The 26,237-nt window shown below is 42.3% G+C and overlaps 2 protein-coding genes and 1 pseudogene across 10 annotated transcripts; 1 reads left to right on the top strand and 2 right to left on the bottom strand.

Moving 5' to 3' along the window:
* Window positions 1-963: 963 nt before the first annotated feature.
* Window positions 964-1,539, bottom strand: LOC127776897 (BURP domain-containing protein 11-like). Its single transcript, XM_052303465.1, has one exon. It carries the CDS (start codon window positions 1,537-1,539, stop codon window positions 964-966), a length of 576 nt encoding a protein of 191 aa, XP_052159425.1.
* Window positions 1,540-12,348: 10,809 nt separating this feature from the next.
* On the top strand, window positions 12,349-13,673 carry LOC127776896 (uncharacterized; annotated as a pseudogene).
* Window positions 13,674-15,158: 1,485 nt separating this feature from the next.
* Window positions 15,159-25,940, bottom strand: LOC127775934 (uncharacterized). Of its 9 annotated transcripts, none has more exons than XM_052302245.1 (19): window positions 25,863-25,940; window positions 24,122-24,260; window positions 23,220-23,348; window positions 22,681-22,803; window positions 22,266-22,388; window positions 22,073-22,168; window positions 21,849-21,971; window positions 20,385-20,504; window positions 20,164-20,292; window positions 19,725-19,847; window positions 19,518-19,619; window positions 19,291-19,410; window positions 19,086-19,187; window positions 18,864-18,986; window positions 18,446-18,568; window positions 18,028-18,150; window positions 17,598-17,726; window positions 17,397-17,498; window positions 15,159-16,196 (listed from the first exon to the last, which is right to left on the bottom strand). In XM_052302245.1, exons 1-19 carry the CDS (start codon window positions 25,938-25,940, stop codon window positions 15,367-15,369), a joined length of 2,937 nt encoding a protein of 978 aa, XP_052158205.1. In that variant the 3' UTR covers window positions 15,159-15,366. The 9 variants fall into 9 exon arrangements, with proteins under 9 accessions (XP_052158205.1, XP_052158207.1, XP_052158210.1 ...); XM_052302247.1 differs by having other exon boundaries at window positions 17,598-17,720; XM_052302250.1 differs by having other exon boundaries at window positions 19,086-19,121.
* Window positions 25,941-26,237: the final 297 nt, after the last annotated feature.

Raw genomic sequence — 26,237 nt, 5'->3', positions numbered from 1 at the left:
AGCAGTATTCCGTGCGCTTGTGGATTTATCTATGGTCATAAGAAATACCAACGACAAGTTCATTGGTGATGCTTTTACAGTGGCGGTGCATGCTACAACTGGGATGGCTCAATTGGACCTTATGGCCAGATTTCAGTGTCCTAGTGAGCAAGGTGAAGAGCATATGAAGTGATCGTTGGAGAGGTGCTAGTAATGGCGATGGTTGGAGCGCAACACTGGATTTGGGGCCTGAGTGTCATTGGATCAAATGTGTTTGTGCTGGGAGTTGTTCGTGCAAAGATAAATGACGTTGGTTTTTCTATGCTTCCTTTGGACGGTGTCGGCGAGCAAAGGAACTAAGGTCGAGAGATACCGCATCTGTTGAATTGGGGTGGCGAAGGATTCAATTGTAAGTGGATGGAATTCTAATGAAGGGTTGCAAGAATTCAGGCTGCTCTCAGGATCGTCATAGTGCGGTTTTGTGAAGCTAAAGCAAGATGAAAATACTTTTGAAGCTTAATCTTCTAGTTTTGTGTATTCGTGTATTCACTTCATTGTTCCTCAATCATGAGGCTTGGATTCTAAGTATTTCTATAACTTTTGGTTGTATATATCCACTTATGGATACATATGCTAGATTTCGATCTATTATCTAAAAAATGTCTCATCAATCACTTCTAATTCAAATTTCTCCCTATCTTACCCCCAACCGTCCTCCTACTATTAATCATCCCTTATTTAATTTGGGGGGGCATTTATGTCATTTATTTTTCATAGTATTTTATCTTGTATATATTGTAAAAATGCACTTATTTAGAAATGGATGTAGTAAATACATTTAATTTGCATGGAAATTTTAAAACGCACACACAGTTGAGGTAACCTAGTCGAAATGTCTAACGACTAGCAATGTCCCCTTTATTTTACCATAAGATTGCCCATGCTTTCGATCGTTTTAATTCACAAAACAGCATTTTCCTTGCTTCATGAAGGGACCCAGACTATGCTGCTTTTGGGGAGGAAATGGCACGCCTCCACGTCCCCAGGCTTGGCATGCTGCTCCTGCAAGAACGGGTGTTTTGGGCTCCACTGCGTCATGTCCAGGTGGCACACGGACACCACCTCCATAGTCGCTGGTTCCGCACTGCCACTGACCTCGCTGACCAGCACCACCATGTAGGCCCTGGTGGCCGGGCCAGCCATGTGGCAGTAGAATACTACGTACGGGTATGTCATATCATGGCAGGTCACCATCTCTGATGACTCACCGTCGCCACTGGATGCGGTGGGGACGATCCTATGCAGGGCTGTTATGGCGTACCTCCTACGTGGCTGCTCAGAGACGGCAGCAGCCTCTACCGGCATGTTGGCGGAGAAAGCCTGTACGTGACGTGTCCCGAGGAGGGAGGAGGGGAGCTTGACCAGGTCCTCTATGGAGGTGGCGCATCCGGCTGTATTCCTGTTCTTCTCACCGGTGAGCGGTAGCCATGGGTTGCTGTAGCATTTCTCTAGCACCCACCGTATCTCATCGGCGATGGCGAGGGAGACTGGCACGAACATGTTGAGAATGTTACCAAGTCGGTCGATGGAGAACGGTTAACCATGGCTAGGATTAGACTTTTATTGGGCAAGAGTAAAATTGATGCCCCTATGGCCACCGCCGACTCAAGTAAGTTACTTGGCATCCTTATTGTGTGATCTTGGAAAAACACCCACAGTAAGGTATTGGGCTGAGTGGAAACCTTGGCCTCCACCTCAAGAAATTGGCACTACACATATTCGAGTGAATCAATGGGCAAGTGCAAAATTATGGACCTTCCTCACTTGGACATCCCCTATAGTAGAGAAATGGGCAGCTGAACTGAAAGAAAAAGGCATAAGATTGGAAGATGTTGAATTTGATTGGAAAATTCTTGATCCAGATGTGCAAGAGGTCGATTACATTACATGGGTTTGCAGTTAGGATTCTTTGTAGGATCGAAACACAAAAACTAAGCCAACCAGAGGGGGGTGAATGGTTGGTATACCCAAAAACCGAAAACTTTTAGCGGAAATAAAAGTTACCCTCGAAATCGATGGATCGTGGTCTGTCCGAAGTGGACGCGCCGGTCTGACCGCCTGATGAACGTCGGTCTGACCGATGTAGATCGATCGATCGAACCGTCGAAATCGCCTACCGCCGCCTAACTGCGCCGCCGGTCTGACCGCCTTAGCTCTGCCGGTCTGACCACCGCCTTTTGCCGATCTGACCGCCGGTGCGCCGTCGGTTGGACCGCCGAACCCCGGTGAAACATAAATCAAAGAACTCTCAAAGTAGATGACAACATTATTGCTTCTCTATCTGTTTACAAAGTGCACCAACAGCACTCCTTACAAAAAATCTCGACCAAACTCGAAACCCTAACTAAACTAGCAACTCAATTGCTCTCAAAAGCGATACCGGGAAGCCTCACGCTCCCCCTCTATTTATACATGAGGTAGGCATCCTAAAGCCACGAACCAAACTCATACTAAGAGTCCTAAACACCTTAGGAAACCCTCTAGTACAAGACACAAACTTTACATAACCAATCGTACCAAATTTGGACTCCTTCCAAATTCGACTCCGCATCCCATACGCACACAATACCTCCATTGTATGCATATGGAATCTTTACCAACCACGTGCATCAACTCTAGCCTTAATATCCCACATGATATCTGACCACCACGGACATCGTCTTAACTCCAAGCCGACTCCCGGTCCATCACCGCAAATACTGTCTCGAGGCATCGAGTCACCTACACATGAAACAAACAAAGAAACCATATTCCGAGACCAAGCTATCCCCAACTTGACTCATTGTTAGCAAACAATAGTATTACATACGTATAGTATCCATCTAGAAGCCATAACCATGAAACAATCACGGATATCCAAAGAAACAACCCGAAACCGAAACCGACACAGCATCCACCGGTCAGACCGCGGGCCGGCCGGTCTGACCGCACACATAGCACCGGTCTGACCGGCAACATCCGCTCGGTCGGACTGGACACATAAAATAACAGTGAATCCGATCATCACCTGAAAATTGATTATCTCCAAAACCACTTCGATGATAATCTCCAAATATCAAAACCAATAATCACAGATGCCAATTGTTCATCACAGAATAAGAATCAAAACACACATTGATCTTACAATCTCCCCCTTGATGAACACATTGGCAAACCCATCAAAAATGTTTTGGTGTTTGGAAAAATAAAAACAAAAGCGATAAAAAGCACACTTCGTATAAATGTACACATTGTTCTCAAAAACCCAAAAGAAAACTTCTCCCCCTTTTTAAAAGAAAGAAATTCCCAATTGAACCAAAAAACATGCTCTTCTCAAAAACTCTTCTCAGCTCCCAAAAATCCAATTTTTTTTCATATTCCTTCTCCCCCTTTTGACAATGATTTCATCAAGCATAGGAATTATGTTCATTAATGTATAAGAGCTCAGCATACATATAGCATATCATGTCATGTGTTGTAATAAAAAGAAGATAAACCCATCTATAATATAACAAGCATGCATTAAAGTATAACCATGAATCAAAGATTTTACAATTAAGCTAGAATCAACAATCGAAATTCATGATTTCATACAATTTATAATGGAACATCTTAACAAGCACATAGGTTGAAGAATAAACACTAAACACATATACCTATTGCATTTATCACTCTTTCTCAAATAAACTTTAGCACAAAATAACCAAGAGAATTTTTTGAACTTTTTCTTTTCCTGAGCCTGTTTGCTCATATTTTTCTCTTTTATTCCGGGTACGTCCCTATCGTCAAGACTGTTTCCAGGGATTCGGCATCCATTATTTTGCTCACATCGACTACGTCCTTGTCATCAAGACTGTTTCCAAGGATTCGGTATTCATTTTTTTCATATTTTTATTCTCTTTTTCACAATGAGCAATTAAATCTATTTGAGGAATAACAAGTCAATAAAGCATATATATAGAGCATTTATAAATCAAACCATATGCTAGCATCAACATTGCACATTTTCTTAATTCAAGTGAAATTTAAGTGTCATGCATCATCTCCCTTAAAAGCAAAATCTAAATCTCATGAAAAGACTAGAATACATACAAGCTATGCTAGAGACAAATAAACCTTCAAAGTATTGCTAGCATGCACAAGAAAATACCATATGTATAGAACAAAGCTCTCTTTTCTCAATTTTTTCTCATTGTCATATTATTGCTTAATAAAACCATGAGGTAAAAACTCCTCCTCAAAACATGCCAAAAGGATTTACAAATAAGCACTAACTCCCCCTCAAAATAACCTCCAATTCTCTCCGAGCAAAAATCATGAAGAAATCAAAGATTTTGAAAAAGACATCCAATTGCCAATGATATCACAAAGATTCTCATGAATTGACATGTATCCAATAGTATTAACCAAAACTACAACCTCAAACACTAGCATATGAAAAGCTAATAATTAAGAAAGTAGAAACAAATATCTGTCAATTCAAAAGTAAATTGATGTTACCTTGAAAAGCAATCGTCATCTCAAAATTGAATACTCATGGGGAGTATGACGCCAAAATACCTATGAATGAGAAGATATCGAGGCCTCCGTGTTGGGGTTAGAAATAAGAAATTTTGGAATCCAACACTGAGTCACACGACCAGTAGAACCAGTAGGTACATATGCACTGAAAAAATCAGAATCAGACTTACCAGAAAACTTACCTTTTTGCTTCAGAAAAGTCCGATTTGAATTTCGCACAAAATTGCCCCGAGGCCGGTCTGACCGCCGCAGTGCCTGCGGTCTGACCGGGCCTGGCAACCGGTCTGACCGCCAGTTCAACTGCGGTCTGACCGCTGGCCGGTCTGACCGACTGGTCAGTGTCGGTCTAATCGTGGTCCTCGAATTAAAACCCGATTTTTGCCAACGTTGTATTACAAAAGCAATTTCTCTTTCCTTTTTCTGTTTATGGGCAAGTCTAAAACAAAAACCAACCAAATGTCCATCTTTTCCAAAAAAGAACAAGTGTACTTCTCACAACAAGTTTGTGAAGTAAATGGTTTTGAAATTGATGGTTTTGCAACAACATAAGGTTTTGCATTCACAACATTTGATTTCGAAGAAGATGCATTCAAAGAAGACATGATGCCAGCAGATTTAAACACAGTGTTCTTAAGCTCAGCTTCAATCAAAATTTCACCTCTCCTAGCAACACCCAAAATAGTAGGAGGATGTCTAGTATGATGAGCATAAGGATCAAAACCTAAACCACGATTGTGTGTGCTAACCTTAGATTGATCAAGAATCATGTTGAGGTTCTTTTTACCATCAGAAAATCTTTGCAACGAACTTTTCAAATAAGAAACCTCCTGAGTAAGAATAGCACAATTTTTGCAAGCATCCAAAAGACCTTTTTGTTTTCTACAAGTTGAGCAAGAAAACACCTCATCTTGTTTAACAACCTCTTCCATGTGTTTAACACGCTCTAGAGCATCTTTCAACTCTAACTCATTCAAAACACACTTTGAACAATCTTGTGAAATCACAACACCATTGTTTTGTTTTGCCTTATTTGCACATGAAGCATTGACCAAAGAACTTGCACAAAAAGCAACTTTGTATTATTTTCAAAACGTTCTTTGTCAAAATCAACTCATCAACAACACGAGCATGTAAAGTTAATCCAAGAGCAAAAGATGATTCCAACTTTTTAGATTTTTCAATCTCAAATTCCAATTTTTTGCAATTAACAGAATTGACATCTCGCAAAGCATTAATTTCAGAAAATAAAACTTCACAAGATTTACATTCATCATCATTAGGAATCAAGATTTTAATCTAGTAATTTCAGCATCTAGAATCTCAACAGTATGATCCTTCTCATCAAGCGCAATAGAACATGTTTGAAGTTTCTTAGCAAATTTGTAAGCAGCATATTCTAATTGATCATAACTAAGCTTTTCTTCATTATCATCATCAGATTCATCAACATCAGAACTTGCATTACGAGCAATAAAAGCTAGATCAATAACTTGCTTACCTTTGCCCTCATCTTCATCTTCCGGTTCATCAAAAACTTTTATGAATTCTTGGATTAACCACTGCATGCAATGCTTCTTCTTCTCCTTCTCCTTCATGTTCTTCTTCTTGTTCACGTCATCATCTTTGACTCTCTCATCATCTTCCTTCTTGCCTCTCCCAAGCTTAGAAAAATGCGAGCGAAGATGATCAAGTGCACCACACTCAAAACAACGATTCGGTTCTCCTCTTTTCCTGTTCCTAACATTTTTCATAGCTCGAGAAAATTTGTTAGATAACAAAACCAAGTCGTCCTCCTCGAGCTGTTCGAGTTGTTCATCGGAAATGGCATTAAATAAAGCAAGAACAGAAGACTTCGATGAAGAAGCACCAACATCCAAAGAAGTCGAGGAAGAAATCAAAGCACTAGACTTAGAATCAACTTTACGAGCAAGAATATTCATCTCATGAGTTTTTAGTTTTGTGTAAAGCGAATCCAAAGTCAAAGTAGACATATCAACGGACTCCTGAATTGATGTAACTTTCATCTCCCAAATAGACATGTCAAGACCATTCAAAAAGTGATGAGAAATCTCAGATTGTGAATAATTAGCATCATAAGAAGAATCAACAGATCTAAGATCACTCAAAATTTTATTAAACCAAGAAAGATAGTCGTCCAAAGCTTCTCCAGGTTTCATCTCAAATTTAATGTACTCCTTTTTGAAAAGATCACGACGAAGTTCTTTAATATTATTTGTTCCTTGATGAAAATTACTCAAAACAGTCCAAATCTCATGAGCAGTTTGAAGATGAGCAACACGATCATAATCCGAACGAGAAATACCACTCAAAAGAATATTGCGAGCTTTGCAATTTTGTTCAAACTCAGTTTTTGTAGCAGCAGTATTAATAACTTCAGGAATCACATAAGGATGAGAAACTTTTCTCCAAATATCATAATCTTCAGCCATAACATAAGATTGCATCCTACTACACCAATGAGAAAAATCCGTTCCATCGAAAACATGAGGCTTAGTTGAAAACCTACCAGGAGTAGCCATGGCAAAAACTCTAGATCGATTAAAATCCAAAGAAGCAAACAAGGCTCTGAAACCACTTGTAAGATCGAAACAAAAGAACTAAGCCAACCAGAGGGGGGTGAATGGTTGATATACCCAAAAACCGAAAACTTTTAGCGGAAATAAAAGTTACCCTTGAAATCGATGGATCGCGGTGTGACTGAAGTGGATGCGCCGGTCTGACCGCCTGATGAACGTCGGTCTGACCGATGTAGATCGATCGGTCAAACCGTCAAAATCGCCTGCCACCACCTGACTGCGTCGCCGGTCTAATCGCCTTAGCTCTGCCGGTCTGACCGCCGCCTTTTGCCGGTCTGACCGCCGGTGCGCCGCCGGTTGGACCGCCGAACCCCGGTGAAACACAAATCGAAGAACTCTCAAAGTAGATGATAACTTTATTGCTTCTCTCTGTGTTTACAAAGTGCACCAACAGCACTCCTTACAAAAATCTCGACTAAACTCGAAACCCTAACTAAACTATCAACTCAATTGCTCTCAAAAGCGATACCGAAAAGCGATACCGGGAAGCCTCACGCTCCCCCTCTATTTATACATGAGGTAGGCAGCCTAAAGCCACGAACCAAACTCATACTAAGAGTCCTAAACACCTTAGGAAACCCTCTAGTACAAGACACAAACTTTACATAACCAACCCATACGCACACAATACCTCCATCGTATGCCATATGGAATCTTCACCAACCACGTGCATCAACTCTAGCCTTAATATATATCCCGCATGATATCTAACCACCACGGACATCGTCTTACCTCCAAGCCGACTCCTGGTCTATCACCGTAAATACTGTCTCGAGGCATCGAGTCACTTACACATGAAACAAACAAAGAAACCATATTCCGAGACCAAGCTATCCCCAACTTGACTTATTGTTAGCAAACAACAGTATTACATATGTATAGTATCCATCTAGAAGCCATAACCATGAAACAATCACGGATATCCAAAGAAACAACCCGAAACCAAAACCGACATAGCATCGGCCGGTCAGACCGCGGGCCGGCCGATCTGACCGCACACATAGCACCGGTCTGACCGGCAACCTCCGCTCGGTCGGACCGGACACATAAAATAACAGTGAATCCGATCATCACCTGAAAATTGATTATCTCCAAAACCACTTCGACGATAATCTCCAAATATCAAAACCAATAATCACATATGCGAATTGTTCATCACAGAATAAGAATCAAAACACACATTGATCTTACATTCTTATGCTTGCATTGGTCAGAAGTGCTATGTTCAGCACATCCTATTTATGCACAATAATTGGTTTTCCAGTGGTATGCTTGATTTGAACTCTAAACAATACATGTGTAGAATGCTACTTACTTTACATGGCACCAAGTCAATGATTCACTTTGCAAATAGGAAATATTTTCTTCAAGGCAAGGCATTCACAATTATGGACCCAATGGAACTCATGCAAGCCCAATTAGTGCAGTTAGTGTGGGATCTAGATGCTCAGATGGTTCAGATTATCAATTTAATACCTAGATGAGGGAAGAATGCACTAAATCATGTGATTGTGAGATCGTCACTGCCAAAGAACACCATGTTGTTGATGCTACTTTTCTGCTGTTTGGCACGGTTCAACATCCTAAAGAGAAGAGCTCACAAGTTCTCAATCATGTACTACATCTGCATGGTGATTTGTTGGCTTGTTGGTTCTCTCAAATGGGCTGATGAAGCAATGGATTTTGATAAAGTGCTTCTTCTCTTGCTTACTGCTACATGGAAGGTTAATAGTTATGCAATTCCAACTAGAGGGACTACCGAGATGGTTGTTTCTTCTGTGCAAAATTCGTAAGGTGTTATATTCAAGCTCAGTCAAACAGGGGCAGTGCATGATAACAAGCTGAACACATTTCTAGCTCATGGGAGTTTGGCCTACTCAGTAACCAACAATTATCTAATGGAAAGTATCAATTTATGTACTCAAGCTGCCTTTTTGATTTCCAAAGTTCATCTCAGCAACTGCAAGCTAGAGGAACAATGGTGAATGTTTTTGTGTATTTTGGACATCCCGAAGAATTCTCAGAACTAAAGGTGCCATGGGATCTAGGAGTTTATTGCATTGGCTTGGAGACAAGCCAAAAATTAAGGGAACGGGTTGTTAGGAGCCGATGGGCTTCCTAAGGTGCAGCCGGCCCACACTATTGATGCAGCCCAAGACCATGTTCCATGTAAAGCCTAAGGGCCTGTTCGGCTGCTTTGTACCGCCGCTGTGTTGCCACAGCCGGAAGAAACAACACACTGTACTGGTTGGCTGCAGCACAGTAAAAATAATGGCAGCCGAACAGAGCCTAAGAAGAAGAGAATATAAAAGCAGCAGTACTACGGGAAGGAGGAGAGGGAGAGAATCCCAAAACGGAAGCTTGGCCTGGACGGTGCGGGCGAATGGCGGCAGTGGCGGCGACTTGGGTCTAGGCTTGGATTCTCGTCGAGTACCTGTTTTCTTCTTCCACCTCTCCATTTCCTAGCTACTAGAACTTTTCTATCCACTTGTATCCTTGCCATCTCCATCTCCACCCTCCATTGTTGCAGTGGATATTGTCGTTTGGAAATATTGTGAATTGGGTTGTTGACAAAAATTTATTACAATCTAACCAGAAAGATCAAAACCGTGGATTTATTCCCTGCCAATTCTTTTTCATAGAACTACAGCTTGAAGATGAATTAGAAGTCTCCTTTTGCTAAGCCTAAGCTTACCTTTGAGCTTCTTTCGACTTTACAGAGGTAAGAGGCAAACAATAGCACAAATATAAAGTAAGTTTTGTATTTTTATCGTAGTTTACCAAACCCAAACGTAAGCATGCCACAGCTTACTGGTAAAAGACCACTTTTCCGATCGGTCAGATCCTTCTCCAGGGTTTCAACTATCGATATAAAAAAAATATCAGAGGTACCGATAAACAGGATTATCGGAAATATCGGAATTTTATCGGCGATACGAGAAAAATTTTGGACAAAATTTATTAAAATTTGGCTGAATTTGTGCATGAAATCAAGTAGATTGTATCTAGATCATTTGGTATAAAAAATAACATATGTTGGCGTAGCCAGGAATTTTTTTCTGGGTAGTACTATTTCAGAAGTTCACATCACATATAAAAATTTTTGAACACCGTAAATCATATATAGATGTAAAAATTTAGTAAAAAGGCGATACAAACATAGAAATAATATCATTTAACATCAATAATTGGCTAATTTATAACAAGCAAGTTCAAAACGTGCGAATACTATCATATAGATATTTAAAATAAAAAAGATCTTAGACATGGAAAGAAAATTACATGCCGATACCTTAATCTACGCTTATTCATAGCCATGAAAGTTTTTATTATGTCTTCCTCGCCTATATTGCTCAATATATGTGACTAAGCCATTTTCAAATCACCTGATCAACTTACTAATTATTTTGTTCAAGCCATTTCAAAAGCTGAAGGAAATTCCCTCTATTTGCTAGATTTATCACTTTCATTATGCCCACAAAATGCCAATCCTTGTTTCCAAAGAAATCTTACATCTAAGTGTAAACCTAGCCTTATAACTAATTTTGTTCTCGTATTAAACCTTCACAATGACATTATCAAGGTGCGTCTTTAAAGAAAAAGATATTTCTCTTGAACTTTTGTGTGCACTTCATGTTTTGCAAATCCAATATACAAACTACAATATAGCAAATCAGCAGAACGTTCTGATATTCACATTCACTATTCACTGATTTGCAAATCACATATTCACATTCACTGATTACAAATCGTTGATTTACTTCACCTGAGCACAAGATTTGAAGAGGGGCTAGTAGGAAGGCAGGGATATCAACAAGGGCCAGGGTACTAGGGGACCCAGGCTCTTAGCGTGGCTGCCCAACGCCATGGGGGGACACGAGTTGGGTGGGGAGCCGCACTTGCCCACGCCGAGGCGCCGCTCAGCTCTACCCACCGTGAATCGATGCATGCAGAGAGTGGCGGTGTCTCGACGGCGACACGACGAGAAGAGGAACCACAGCGGCGGAGGCGGCGCGGTGAGGCGAGAAACGGTAGCTACGGCACGGCGAGGCGAGAAACGGCAGCGACGGGCGTGGCTGAGGTGAGGAACGGCGGCACAACGAAAAGAGGAGACGGGGAGTGGACAGAGGGGAAGAACGGCGGCGTCACGGGTTCTTTCTCTCACGCGTGCAAAGAACCACGTGGCGTTGGTCAAACGTTGGTACGGAAAGCTAGGGTTTGTCTTTTTTTTTTTTTGGACCGGAGGGGAGGGAGTAGGTAGTCTGTAAATAACCAGTACTCTCTGAGTGCAAAGCATCATATAAGCAGTCGAAGAGCACAATATCAAGCATGCATGGCGACGGGAGGGAGGAGAGGCCGCGCTGTGCCGCTGTCCAAGAGCTTCTCGAGGAGGCTAAGGCACGGCCGCACGGGTTTTGGAGGAAGCGGACACGCGAGGGGGATGATGCAGCTCGATGTGGCGTCCGCGCCATCCAGATGTATGGCGACGGCGGCGGCAGTTCTCGCCTCTCAACTCTCGAACAACAGGACAAGGCGGCGCACTGGGGCTCAATGAATGGCGACGGCGGCGGCAGATAGATGCATGGCGACGGCGCCGGCCGGCGGCATATCGATGTATGGCCACGTCGGCGGCAGCTCTCGTCTCGCCTCTTTCTCGACTCTCGAACAGGAGGCGGCGGCGCACGGGGTTGGGAGTGGATGGGGTCACGGGATTGGAACTTGGAAATGGGCTCTAGGACTTTGACTGGGCTAGGGCGCGTCCGCGCGTGGGCCAAAATTTTGGGAGGCTGTGGACCGGGAAAGGAAAAAGTACACCAAAGGTCCCTCAACTTGCCATCGGGATACAAAAGCATCCTCGAATCGCAAAACCAGATATATGGGGTCCCTTAATTATACAAAACTGGTCAAAATAGATCCCTCGGCGGTTTTGATGCAGGTTTTGCCCTACGTGTCTGCTTAGACCCACGTGGGCCCCACATGTCAGCCTGTCCAGTCAGCCTCTCTTTCTTTCCCCTCTTCTCTCCCTTCCCCTTCTCTCTCTCACTCTTCTCTCTGGGGGCTCTGGGCAGGCCGGCACCATCGGCCGACGGGTGGGGAGGAGACCGACGGTGCGAGGTGGGAGAGGAGGTCCGGTGGCCGGCGATGTGGCGGCGGTGATGACGGAGACGACGCGGGAGCAGGGGAGCAAGGCGGCGGTGGCGGCGAGATGTCCATGGTGAGGTACTGGAGGCGGAGCTCCGTCGGGGCGGGGAGCGGGTCGACGGCGGTGGATGGCGGGCACAGGATCGTGTCGCGGCCCAACGCCGGCATCGCCCGCCCGTGCGCGATCTCCCCCACCGCCGTCATGAACTGCAACGCGCCGAGGGCCGAGGGCCGATGCGGCAGCGACGGCATCACCGATGGCTACCGTCGAGGCGGTTCGGGAGAGGCAGCAGAGGAAGGGGAGATCGAGGATGACGGCGCCGTATCGGCGGGCGTGGCACAGCAGTCGGTGTGCTACGACGGCGACAAGCAGTGGACGGTGTCAGTGTCGTGGGGGTTCGCGGTGGTGGTGACGCGCGGGGTGCTGTCGCCGCGGAGATGGAGATGCCCATGCGCACGTTCCTCAATTGGTACCACTGTGCCGACTACACGGCGTACGTCTTCAACACGTGGCCCGTGGCGTGCCAACCATGCCAAACGCCGCAGGTGTACTACATGCGGCAGTCCCGCCTCGACCGCCGCCGCAACACCACCGTCACCGAGTACGAGCGCCGCCGCGTCACGCCCGTCAAGTGCGGCTGGCGCATCCCTGACCTTGCCACTCTGCTCGACCGCGTCATCGTTCTCAAGAAGCCCGACCCCGACCTCTGGAAAAGGGTAATCAAACACACACCGTAGTTAAAAAACTGAATTGATTTGTACAACAAAAAACCTTGATTTTTGTAATGTTGCTCTTAAACCGACGCGCGTGCAGTCTCCAAGGAGGAATTGCTGCAGGGTGATGTCGTCACCCAAGCAAGGGAAGGACCGGAAGATGACCAACGATGTTGGCGTCTACAGGGCGGGAGGTCAAAGTGAGTGTGTGAGCCGAGAGGCCGCTGGGCGCCGGCCGGACGCGCCGAAGCGGGACGGAGAGGGCGCGGACGTGCGGGCGCCGGCATGGCGCGCGAAGGCAGCGGGAGGCGCGCACTGCCGCTGCCTGCACGCCCGCGCCGTTCCCGCCTCGCTACCGCCTCCCGGGCCCATCTTCGGCCGCCGAGGAGCTCCGCCGGGCCGCCGCCGGAGTCTCCGTCCTCGACCTCGCCCACGTGGCGACGCCCTCCCCTCCCTTATCACCGCCAACGCCGACGCCCTCCCTTCTTCCCCGTCGCGGCCCCCGCCGCTGCCGCCGCTGCCAGCCATCGCCGCGGCACCGTGGACGCGCTAACCCCGCCTCGCCGTGGTGCCATGGACGCGCTACCGCCGCCGCTGCCGACGCGCTACCGCCTGGGTGTGTGACTGTGTGCAGAAGAGAGGAAGAGAGGAGGAAGTGGGAGGCTGACATGGATTGCCTGACATGTGGGGTCTACGTGGGTCCCACGCTGACTCAGCCACCACATCGGACAAAACCGGGGTCAAAACTACCGAGGGACCTAAAGCGAACGGTTTTATTAGTTGAGGGACGTCTGGTATCTGGTTTTGTGATTGGGGGACGATTTTGTATCTCGATGACAAGTTGAGGGACCTTGGGTGTACTTTTTCCACCGGAAAAACGCCGCGGCAAATTCATAAGGGGCCGAAATTTTTGGCCAATATTGTTTTTTTGGGTGCCCACCGATAAACCCGATTTTCAGAAATTATGGACCCTGTGTCGGCGAAATTTTGAACCCTGTCCTTCTCCACCTTCCCCAAGCTGCAACGCACCCCGACCACCTCCTCCACGAAGCCCGTGGCCGCCGGAGCGCCATCCTCGCCATCATCCCATGTCAGCCACCACCATCTCGTCGCCATCGCAAGCTTCCGCCGCCGCCTCTCCCGTCACCCACACTCGATGAGCACCAGAATCCTTTTCCTCTTTCCCTCCGTCACATGTCGTGCATGCTGCTGCACCGAACAGTCACCGCCGGACCGTGCCCCGCCGCTCCCCAGCCGGTTGGCCAGTGAGCCCTCGCCCCTTTGTTGTGGTCGTCCGATCACCGCCACATCGGTGCTGCGTGGGTTCCGCGTCGGCGCCACGTGCGCACCATGTGGTGCGCTCGCCCGGCCACGTGTGCCCGTCCCTCTTAGACAGCGATGCGTGGGACGCGCCTGTCGGCGCCACGTGCGCACCATGTGGTGCGCCCGCCCGGCCACGTGTGCCCGTCCCTCTTAGACAACGATGCGTCGGACGCGCCTGTCGGTGTAAGGTTTTCCCCCCATGGCTGGCATCATAAATCAAGTTTATTGCGCAATAAATCATATTTAACTTAGTTAAATATGATTGAATGAAGTATAACTACAGTGTAACTGCACTGTAACTAATTACAGTATAATTTCTATATAAGTTAGGTATAAAGTTGCATATATTATTTTAATAATTATATACAAATTATATTTTAGTTATAGTGGATTATATTACAATTATAGGGGGTGTTTAGATCTAGGGATGTAAAGTTTTGACGTGCCACATCAGATATTATATAGGGTGTCGCATAGAGTGTTCCGGCACTATAAAAAAAACTAATTACAGAATCCATCAGTAAACCGCGAGACGAATTTATTAAGCCTAATTAATTTGTCATTAGCAAATGTTTACTGTAACACCAAATTGTCAAATCATGGAGTAATTAGGCTTAAAAGATCCGTCTCGCAAATTAGTCCTAATACATGCAATTAGTTATTTTTTTAAGCCTATATTTAATACTTCATGCAGGTGTTCCAACGTTCGATGTGACAGGGTGAAAAATTTTAGGGTGAGATCTAAACAGGGCCATAGTTAGATTTGAAAGTTTTTTTTATTAAAAACCTACTACAGTTTTTTAGATAGTCTGTTAAATAAAAGCACTTGTGTATGTACCCATATTGAAGACACAATATCCATATTAATTATGAACATGCACACGCACAAATATGCAGCACACATGTGGTTCACACGATGACAAACTGAATTATTCACTGTTTACATACTATATAAGTAGATAGCTCGATCGACCGTTGCTGCAAATTACGCACAAACCACACCAAATTGTTCACTTTAGGTTGTAGAGCTTGTTTGCATCATCGATGATGATTAAGCTGCTGCGCGTGGGCCCCCCTGCTCGTGGCGTGGGACCCAGACGATGCTGAGCTTGGTGAGGAAGTGGCACACGGACACCTCCCCCGGCTTGACGCCGTGCGCCACGAAGAACGGGTTGTCCGCCCTCCACCGCGACGTGTCCAGGTGGCACACGGCGAGCGCCTCCATCTTCGCCGGCGAGGCCGCCTCGCCTTCGCCGTCGCCGTCCCCGGTGGTCGCCGCCACCAGCGTCACCGCGTACACGGCGGTCGGCTTGGTACTGTGGCAGTAGAACACGGCGTACGGGTACGTCAGGTCGTGGCACGCCACGACGGCAGCCGGCGCCGGCTCCGACGATGACGACGAACCGGAACCGGCCATCGCCGAGAGCTCCCGCACGGACGTCACGTTGTACCTCCCGCGCCGCGCCGGCGTGGTCGCGGCGTCGGTGGGCAGGTCGGCGGCGGAGAACGCGCGGACGTCGCGCGTCCCGAGGAGCGACGCGGCGAGGTCGGCGAGCGACTCGAGGGAGGTGGCGCAGCCGGCCTTCTCGCCCGGGAGCAGCGCCGCCGCCCGCTGGCCGCAGGTGTCGAGCGCCCACCGTATCTCGCGCGCCATGGCGAGGGACGCCGGCGCGAACATGGCGAGGACGTCGGCGAAGCGGTCGGCGGAGAACGGGATGGCGTCGGCGACGTGGCGAGGGAGGAAGGCCGGCAGCGAGGTCGTCGGCGGGATGGTCGGCGTGATGACGGAGCCCGGCCGGAGGGCGTCGCGGAAGAAGAAGACGTCGGCCAGCTGCTGCATCTTGTTGCCGCGTGCGTGAACATGGCGTCCATGATCCATTCCTGCGAATGAACCAACAACGTAGAATAGCTAGAGGTATTTATATCGCCTCAAAGAGTTTGAGAAAGAACTGGCAGTACAACTTGTGAGATAAATTTTGGTAGTTCCGTTAAGGAAATGCATTTCTTAAGTGGTTAAGAGGTAAAAATTTGAAATTCAAAGATAGCTACATTTTAACATGGAAAGAGTATGTATTAAGATCTGCCAATGCTTGAAATTTCTAGACCGGTGAACCATGTTTATTTTAGGGTGAATATGATCCCTAAAGTTTCGCTTCGAGCTCAGTTTAGGCCTTGAGGTTTCAAATCGTTCAAATAAGTCTTTCAAATTAATCATTTGGGTTAATATAGTCCTTGGACCCATAAAAGGTGCTACGTGAACATGCCAAGTCATCCTCTCATGCAGCGAACAGCGGTATGAATAAATGACCATTCTATCCTTATATACCATATAGAAAAGAAAAAAAAAGAAAATTAATGTTTCACACATGTATGTATATGTCTCAGAGAGTTTGAAAAAGAATTGAAAGTATAACTTGTGAGATAAATTTTGGTAGCTCCCTTAGGCCTTGATTGGTTAATCCCTGTGAGGGACGGATTGGGGGAGATTTATTCCATACCTATTGTGGTGTGGAATTATTCCTCCTCAATCCCCTCCAATTCTCTTCAATCCCCTCTAAACCGAATAAGATCTTAAGGAAATGCATTTCTTAAGTGGTTAAGAGGTAAAAATTTGAAATACAAAGATAGATATATATTTTGACAAGGAAAGAGTATATATTAAGATCCACCAATGGTTGAAATTTCTAGATTGGTGAACCATGTTTATTTTATTATTATTACAATTATCCACTTTGTATCTTTGAGTTACAAGCATAGTGAACTATATATATTTATGCCGATGCATATATCGATAGGCTATAAAAGATTAAGAAAGTCATCAAAATGAGAAATTTTACAGTCCTGGATGATGGTGAGAGGTGACAAATATATTTTTAACATAAAATTTAGTGTCTCTTGGTAACCGAGATATCTAATAGCATCGCTCTATCAAAATGTACGTGCTTAGACAATTTTAAGGGAAACACAAAAGGTTCAAAGGAAAACAACTTACAGTATGAATACCCTAATTGCTTTTCTAGACGCATTCATAAGTTATATGAAAGTACAACAGACAAACTTGCTATTTCCAAATATTCTCACCTTCGAATGTGTGTTGATAATTCTTATGTCCGAATCTCGTAGGGAACAAATTGCTTAGTTTTACTTCATGGCCATATGACACTGAAACTTCTTTGAGTTCCTCTATAGTTGACGCCGATGTAGAGACAATTTATTTAGTTTTCTGTATTATATCAACAATATACTTATCAATTCAATTTTATGCATACTTCCTATTCTCACCTTTCTCCGCTTGTAGGGACTTTTCGTGTTCCCTGTCTTCCATGTATCCTTTCATAGGAATGATTTTTCTTGTCTCCTCTTCATCATTACTTCCATATGACACCGAGACTTCCTTTAGTCCCTCTGCAACTTGTATGGCCCATTTATTTTTATTTTCAGTAGACATCTATGTCTTACATAGAATACATTACACTAACATCTTTTAGTCCCGGATAATCTCACATTTGTTTGCATATATATATTTCTTGTGTTATGTGGAAAACAAAATGTTTAGTTTTACATCTGGACCAAGTGACAATGAAATGTCATTGAGTTCCTCTAAAGTTGGTAGCTCATGCATGTAGAAACAGGTTATTTGGTTTTCTATATTATGTCAACAATGTATACAAAACTACAATTCATGAATTGTGAGTATACTTTCTATTCTCACCTTTTTGTCCTTGTAGAGACATTTCACGTTCCTTATCAACCATGTATCCTCCCATAGCAAAGGTTTTGCTTGTCTCCTCTTCACCATTACTTCCATATGACACCGAGACTTCCTTTAGTCCATCTGCAGCTCGTATGGCTCATTTATTTTTATTTTCAATAGACATTTATATAAGACATACAATATATTGCACTAACATCTCCTTTAGTTTCAAAATAATCTCACTTTCATTTCCGTATACATATTTCTTGTGTTCTATGGGGAACAAATTGCCTAGTTTTACATCTGAACCGTATGACACTGAAACTTCTTTGAGTTCCTCTACAGTTGGCAGTCCATGTAGAAACAATTCATTTAGTTTTCTGTATTATGTCAACAATATATTAATTCATGAATTGTGCACACATCCTGTTCTCACCTTTCTCTGCTTGCAGAGACTTTTCGTTTTTCATATCTACCATGTATCCTCCCATAGGAGTGGTTTTGCTGGTCTCCTCTTCACCATTACTTCCATATGACACCGAGACTTCCTTTAGTCCCCCTGCAGCCCATATGGCCAATTTATTTTATTTACAATATACATTTATATGAGACATACAATACATTACACTAACATCCTTTAGTTCGAAATAATCTTATCTTCGTTTGTGTATATATATTTCTTATGTTCTGTGGGGAACTAATTGTTTAGTTTCAATTTTGGGCCATATGAGACTGAGACTTCTCTGAGCTCTACAGTTCATGGTCCATGTAGAAACAATTTATTTAGTTTTTCCGAATATGTCAACAACCTAGAGAAAAATACAAAATACATAATGCACTCCAAAATATTGTACCTTCGTCTACATCTGAAGACTTCTTGCATTCCTTATCTAACATATACCCTACTTTAGAGAATGTTTTCCTTGGCTCCTCTTCACCATCACTTCCATATGTCACGGAGACTTCCTTTAGTCCAGCTGCAACTCATATGGCCCATTTTATAATTTCAAATATACATGTATATAACATATAAACACAATATACGTAACATGAGCATCCACTAGTTCTAATGTTACCTCCGCTTGTTAACATATATTTCCGATGTGCATACCCTGTTGGGAACAAATTGCTTAGTTTCACATTTGAGCCATATGACACTGAGACTTCTTTGAGGTCCTCTACAATTTACGAGCAATACAGAAAATATTTTTATATTATCTATATATGTCAACAACTTTTACGAAAATACAATACGCCAAATGTTCTTCCAAATATTCTCACCTTTGTCTATGTGTAGAGACTTTTCATATTCATTGCCTAAAAAAAGCCCTCCTCTAAGGAATGCTTTCCTTGGCTTCTCTTCATCGTTACTTCCATACGACACTGAGACCTCCTTTAGTTCTGTTGTAGCTCATTCATCCCATTTTTGAAATTTTCAATAAACATGTGTATATAAGATATAGACCAAATATATTACACCAATATCCGCTAATTTCAAATATTCTCACCTTCATTTGCATACTTGTGTTTCTTATGTCCATACCCAGTGGGGAACAAATTTTTTAGCTTCCCTTTTGAGCCATACAACACCGAGACTTCTCTAAGTTCATCTAAAGTTGGTTGCCCATTTAGAAAAAAAATTATTTAGTTTTCTGCATATGTCAATATGATATATGAAAATACAATAAATCAACTGTACTTAAAAATATTCTGACCTTTGTTTCTGTGCAGATTCCTTTTAGGTTCTTTGTCTAGCACATATCGTTCCATGGGAAATGCTTTCCGAGTCACCACTTCACCTTTACTTCCATATGACACCGAAACTTCCCTTAGACCATCTGCAACTCATAAGGCCATTTTTTTAAAAAAAATCAATATACATGTATATAAGAAATACATGAAATATATTACACTAATGCCCTACAGCTCCAAATATCCTCATCTTCTGTTGCGTGTATATGTATTATATACTACATGTTGTGTTCATACCCAGTAGGGAACAAATTGCTTAGTTTCATTTCTGGGCCATATGATACGCGGACTTCTTTGAGTTTGTCTCTAGTTCAAGGCCCATATAGAAACAATTTATTTAGTTCTCTATATATTTCAATGACATATATGAAAATGCAATATACCAAATGCAAATGTTCTAACCTTTATATGTACGTGAAGTCATTTCTCGTTCCTTGTCTAACATATATCGTCCCATGGGGAATGCTTTCCTCGGCTCCTCTTTACCTTCACTTCCGTATGACACAGAGACTTCCTTCAGTCCCTCTGTAGCTAATATGACCCATTTCCTTTTGTTTTCAGTAGACATATATATAAGATATCCAATGTATTACAACATACATCTTAGTTCCAAATATTCTGACCTTCGCTTTTGTGTAAATACTTTTCGTATTCGTTGTTTGACCAATTTTTTGCAGGGAATACTTTGCTTTGCTTATCTTCATCTTCTGGTCCATATGACACCGAGACTTCCTTTAGTCCCTCTGCAACTCGTATGGCCCATTTATTTTTATTTTTAGTAGACATCTATGTCTTACATAGAATACATTACACTAATATCTTTTAGTCCCGAATAATCTCGCATTTGTTTGCATATACATATATATATATATATATATATATATATATATATATATATATATATATATATAGACACATACATACATATATATATATACACACATACATATATGGGAGCGTATCCTATGTACACAGGCCCTCGCGTGTACACACCATGTACACCAACTAAAAATTATCACAAAAAATTCTAGGAAAATTCATACATGTACTTTCAATAGTATATCTACGTGCAAAGTCGCATCTTCAAATTCATTCTACATAGAGAATAACAAAAAAGATAAAATTCTGACAAAATTGCAACCTTAAAACTGTCAGATTTTTTGTTTTTTTTGTTACGGCTAAAATATAATGAATTTGACGTTAAGATTTTAACCCTAGGTGTAATACAATTGAAAGTATGTGTATGATTTTTTCTAGATTTTTTGGTGACATTTTTTAGTTGGTGTGCACGTGTGTACACGTGAGGGCATGTGTGCATAGGATATGTTGCCTACATATATATATATATATACATACATACGTATATATATATATATACACATACATACATATATATATATATATACATACATACATATATATATATATACATACATACATATATATATATATACATATACATATACATATATATACATATATATATACATATATATATATATATATATGTAGGCAACATATCCTATGCACACAGGCCCTCACGTGTACACACGTGCACACCAACTAAAAAATGTCACCAAAAAATCTAGAAAAAATCATACACATACTTTCAATTGTATTACACCTAGGGTTAAAATCTTAATGTCAAATTCATTATATTTTAGCCGTAACAAAAAAAACAAAAAAATCTGACAGTTTTAAGGTTGCAATTTTGTCAGAATTTTATCTTTTTTGTTATTCTCTATGTAGAATGAATTTGAAGATGCGACTTTGCACGTAGATGTAATACTATTGAAAGTACATGTATGAATTTTTCTAGAATTGTTTGTGATAATTTTTAGTTGGTGTACACGGTGTGTACACGCGAGGGCCTGTGTGCATAGGATACGCTCCCATATATGTATATTCTTGTGTTGTGTGGGAAACAAATTGTTTAGTTTTACATCTGGACCATATGCAATGAAATTTCATTGAGTTCCTCTAAAGTTGGCAGCTCATGTCGAAACAATTTATTTGGTTTTCTATATTATGTCAACAATATATAAAAAATACAATTCATAAATTGTGTGTATACTACTTATTCTCACCTTTCTCTCCTTGTAGGGACATTTCGCATTCCTTATCTACCATGAATCCTCCCATAGCAAAGGTTTTGCTTGTCTCCTCTTCGCCATTATTTCCATATGACACCGAGACTTCCTTTAGTCCATCTGCAGCTCGTAAGGCTCATTTGTTTTTATTTTCAATAGACATTTATATAAGACATACAATACGTTGCACTAACATCTCCTTTAGTTTCAAATAATCTCACCTTTGTTTGGGAATACATATTTCTCGAGTGCTATGGGGAACAAATTGCCTAGTTTTACATCTGAACCGTATGACACTGAAACTTCTTTGAGTTCCTCTACAGTTGGCAGTCCATGTAGAAACAATTCATTTAGTTTTCTATATTATGTCAACAATATATTAATTCATGAATTATGCACACATCCTGTTCTCACCTTTCTCTGCTTGCAGAGACTTTTCGTTTTTCATATCTACCATGTATCCTTCCATAGGAGTGGTTTTGCTTGTCTCCTCTTTACCATTACTTCCATATGACACCGTGACTTCCTTTAGTCCCTCTGCAGCTCATATGGCCATTTTTTTTTACAATAGACATTTATATGAGACATGCAATACATTACACTAATCTCCTTTAGTTCCAAATAATATCATCTTCGTCTATGTATATTTATTTCTTATGTTCTGTGGGGAACTAATTGTGTAGTTTCACTTTTGGGCCATATGACACCCAGACTATTCCGAGTTCCTCTACAGTTCATGGTCCATGTAGAAATAATTTATTTAGTTTTTCCGAATATGTCAACAACATAGAGAAAACACAGAACACATAATGCACTCTCAAGTATTTACCTTCATTTACATCTGAAGGCTTCTTGCGTTCCTTATCTAACATATACCCTACTTGAGAGAATGTTTTCCTTGGCTCCTCTTCACCATCACTTCCATATGTCACGGAGACTTCCTTTAGTCCCGCTGCAACTCATATGCCCCCATTTTATAATTTCAAATATACATGTATGCAACATATATACACAATATATGTAACATGAACATCCACAAGTTCTAATGTAACCTACGCTTGTTAGTATATATTTCTGATGTGCATACCCTGTTGGGAACAAATTGCTTAGTTTCACGTTTGAGTCATATGACACTGAGACTTCTCTGAGGTCCTCTACAATTCATAGGCAATACAGAAAATATTTTTATATATTTTCTTTTTATGTTAACAACTTTTACAAATATACAATACGCTAATGTTCTCTAATACCTGGACTTCTTTGAGTTTGTCTCTAGTTCAAGGCCCATATAGAAACAATTTATTTAGTTCTTTATATATTTCAATGACATATACAAAAATACAATATACCAAATTCAAACATTCTAACCTTTATCTGTACATGAAGTCATTTCTCGTTCCTTGTCTAACATATATCGTCCCATGGGGAATGCTTTCTTAGGCTCCTCTTTACCTTCACTTCCATATGACACAGAAACTTCCTTGAGTCCTTCTGCAGCTAATGTGGCCCAATTCTTTTTGTTTTCAGTAGACATATATATAAGATATCCAACGTATTACAACATACATCTTTCCTTTAGTTTCTTTGTAGCCCGTGTAGCCGATATGAAAGGTAAATATTTAGTTTTCTTAGATGAATCAATAATATATAGGATCCAACTTCAGTACCATTCGTTCCTTGCAAACAATGTTCCAAACTGCTAATGGGCAGACGATAAAATCAATGTAATATAACTCAATAGCATTATTGTTCTTGTATTCTGCTTGATATAGGAAATTGATTGGCATGTTAACTGCTAACAGAATAAAGTGTAAACATCATTATATATATGTATATCGATCTGATTCCCAATCTTCCTCACTTCCTAAATGTTTTAGGAGGGCACACTCATATATATATTGTATGTGCATGATAGTGTTTGTGTGTCCGTCTTTTTTCCATGTTATCAGGAAAAAGAACTATATGATCTCATAGTAGTTAAAAAAACCATTTTTGACAACACACTCGTCCCCTCTTTATTTAGATCACCTGCGAAAATCGATTTTTACTAGCAGTGTAATAGGAGGCTTGGGAAAAAAAGGCTAGTCTTTTTGAAAAAGTGGTGTTATATTACACTTTCAAAACTGTGTATTAATATCTTCTTAAATGTTTGTATTTAATGTACAGTAAATTATATCTAGCAATATATTTGTCTCAACAAGTACTTAAATTTTAACCATATAAATTTAAATCTTTCTTGGTTTAATAACTATCAGCAGAAAGATAGAGACCTGTAGGCAGTGGTGTCAGCAGGTCTAGTATGGCTGGGGGCATGGGTGTCTCAGGGAATATTTTCTGCCAATACTCCATCGCTGTTGGGGACGGTTTGGTCACAGCAACCGCCATGTTTGCACCGCTGCTTCCTCCGATCTGCATTATATTTAGGCAAAATTTACTACAGCACATCCAAAAAATGTATAATTAGCCTGTAGGCATCGCAAGAACGTAAATTTGCTAAAGAACACCACAAAAAACCGGTAATTTGCTGTTGGACACCCGTCGGATAATTTTATTATATCCGAAGGAATTGGAGAGAGAAACACCTGTATAAGTACGATTCTACCCTTCATTTTTTTTCTTTTTTCTTTATTCTTCCTTATCTTTTCTCTCTCTCCCATTCTCTCTCTTTCTCGTTGCTTTTTGTTCAACCAAGGGCACCGCGTTCACTCAGTACTTCCTTCTCGGCGACGGCAACCAGCGCACTGCAGCGTGGAAGTGACGACACGTCCTTGGCGGGAGGGTCGATCCGCGGGGCGTCGTTGCCAGCGGTGCCACCCGTCACGTACGGCCCGAGCGCGTCCAGCCTGTCCGGCGCGACCATCAGCGGCTCGTCGCGCCAGCTGGCCTCCTCCTCCTCCTCCGACGGCAGCTACCGCGCGCCCCAAAAGCAGGCTGTAGCAGCGCCATGCCCTCAATGTCGATGTCGTCGCCTTCGGGTCCACGCCGTGAACGCCACGCTACCTCCGCCCAGCCGCTGGCATCGTCGCGCCATCCTCGGTCTGCCGTGCCCAGTGCCAATGCCAGGGTTGAACTCTTCCTCCGCTCGGCTGCGCCCCCGTCGCACCGGCGCTGCCGCCACCAGGCCGTGCCCCGCCGCTCGCGCCGCCCCTCCGGCCGCGGCTAGCCGCGCCCCTTCGGCCATCCTAATGTAGAATTGTTTTTTTTTGTCTGTGTGTGGTGACGTGCGGGGGCAATCTGGGCATTTCAAAAATATTCTCACCACTTTCAGCTAGAAAATGATAAAATAATGTGCACGGTGTCCTACAGCAAATTTCACAGTTTTTGTAGTGTGTTGGGGCAGTGTCACGTTTTTGCGGTGTCCCTCAGCTAATTACACAATTTTTACGTGTCGTGTAGCAAATTTTGCCTTATATTTATGATTATCGTGCATTCCAAAATTTTTGCAACTTATAATATAATTTGTGACATCACCTAAGTTACAACTGACATGTATACTCACCAACATATGAAGTACAGAAAAAACTAATCTAGACAATAAATCAAATGAAAACTAAATAATGTGTATATATACCATAATATAAGCACTCTATGTAGGTACTGGGTAGTGCATGCTAGTTTACAGTTATTCTTCCCATGTTATTACATATTCCAAAACTAGCTAGCTAACTCTTCATTTAGAAACACAAAATATTTTTTAAAAGAAAACACTGTATATTGTTGCCGAACAAAGCCTAACATAATTGACAAACAATGTAAAGCAATCAATTCCGAGTAAATGAAAAAAAAAATTAACTGATAGCAGAGATACTAATAAGTAAGAGTAGTAAGCAGGGTTTACACTTTGTAAGGTATATATACCTTGATAAATTAAGTTACGTTGGTAAAAATTACTGACAGGAGAGATACGATTGATTGCCGCATATAAACATATATATAATCAATTAACTGTCACGCAGAATGTATCTTCAGAGGCTAATTTCTAAACGAAATTAACAGCAAATTCACACTCACCAGGAGGATCAGTGAGATGAGTAGTACGAGGACATCCATTACGTGAGTTGATGGTATTTGTATCTCTGAAGAGGTCATGTCCACTGGAGGTTGCCTATTTATACACCGAAAATGGAAGGGTAAGAGCAATTAATTAATTAACGAAATGATGCATGCTAGTGACCACGCGGCCAATATAATTAATCGACTAGGTGAGGGAGTAGCTTGCGCATGAACAATTTTATAGTATGAGGGAGTATGCTATGATGATGTGAAATCATGAGAAAACAAGGGAGAAACAAGCCTCATTTTTCGCTTATACTTATACTTATCATGATTTTAGGGATTTTCACCGAAGTTTTCTTTTTAGCCTTTGCTTTTAGATCACTAAAAACA

The sequence above is a fragment of the Oryza glaberrima genome, chromosome 6 (assembly GCF_000147395.1).
Source record: "Oryza glaberrima chromosome 6, OglaRS2, whole genome shotgun sequence".
Lineage (NCBI taxonomy): Eukaryota > Viridiplantae > Streptophyta > Magnoliopsida > Poales > Poaceae > Oryza > Oryza glaberrima.
The sequence above is the reverse complement of the archived record's forward strand: the minus strand, read 5'-3'. Positions and strand labels throughout refer to the sequence as shown.

Excerpts from the sequence above, each read along its gene's own strand:
- LOC127776897 (XM_052303465.1), bottom strand. The coding sequence starts at position 1,539 with ATGTTCGTGCCAGTCTCCCTCGCCATCGCCGATGAGATACGGTGGGTG.
- LOC127775934 (XM_052302245.1), bottom strand. The coding sequence starts at position 25,940 with ATGACCTCTTCAGAGATACAAATACCATCAACTCACGTAATGGATGTC. Across the intron at positions 22,804-23,219 it reads GACTTCATGTACAGATAAAG|CGGGACTAAAGGAAGTCTCC; the intron begins GTTAGAATGTTT and ends TATGAGTTGCAG. Across the intron at positions 20,505-21,848 it reads GTCCCTACAAGGAGAGAAAG|AGGGACTAAAGGAAGTCTCG; the intron begins GTGAGAATAAGT and ends TACGAGTTGCAG.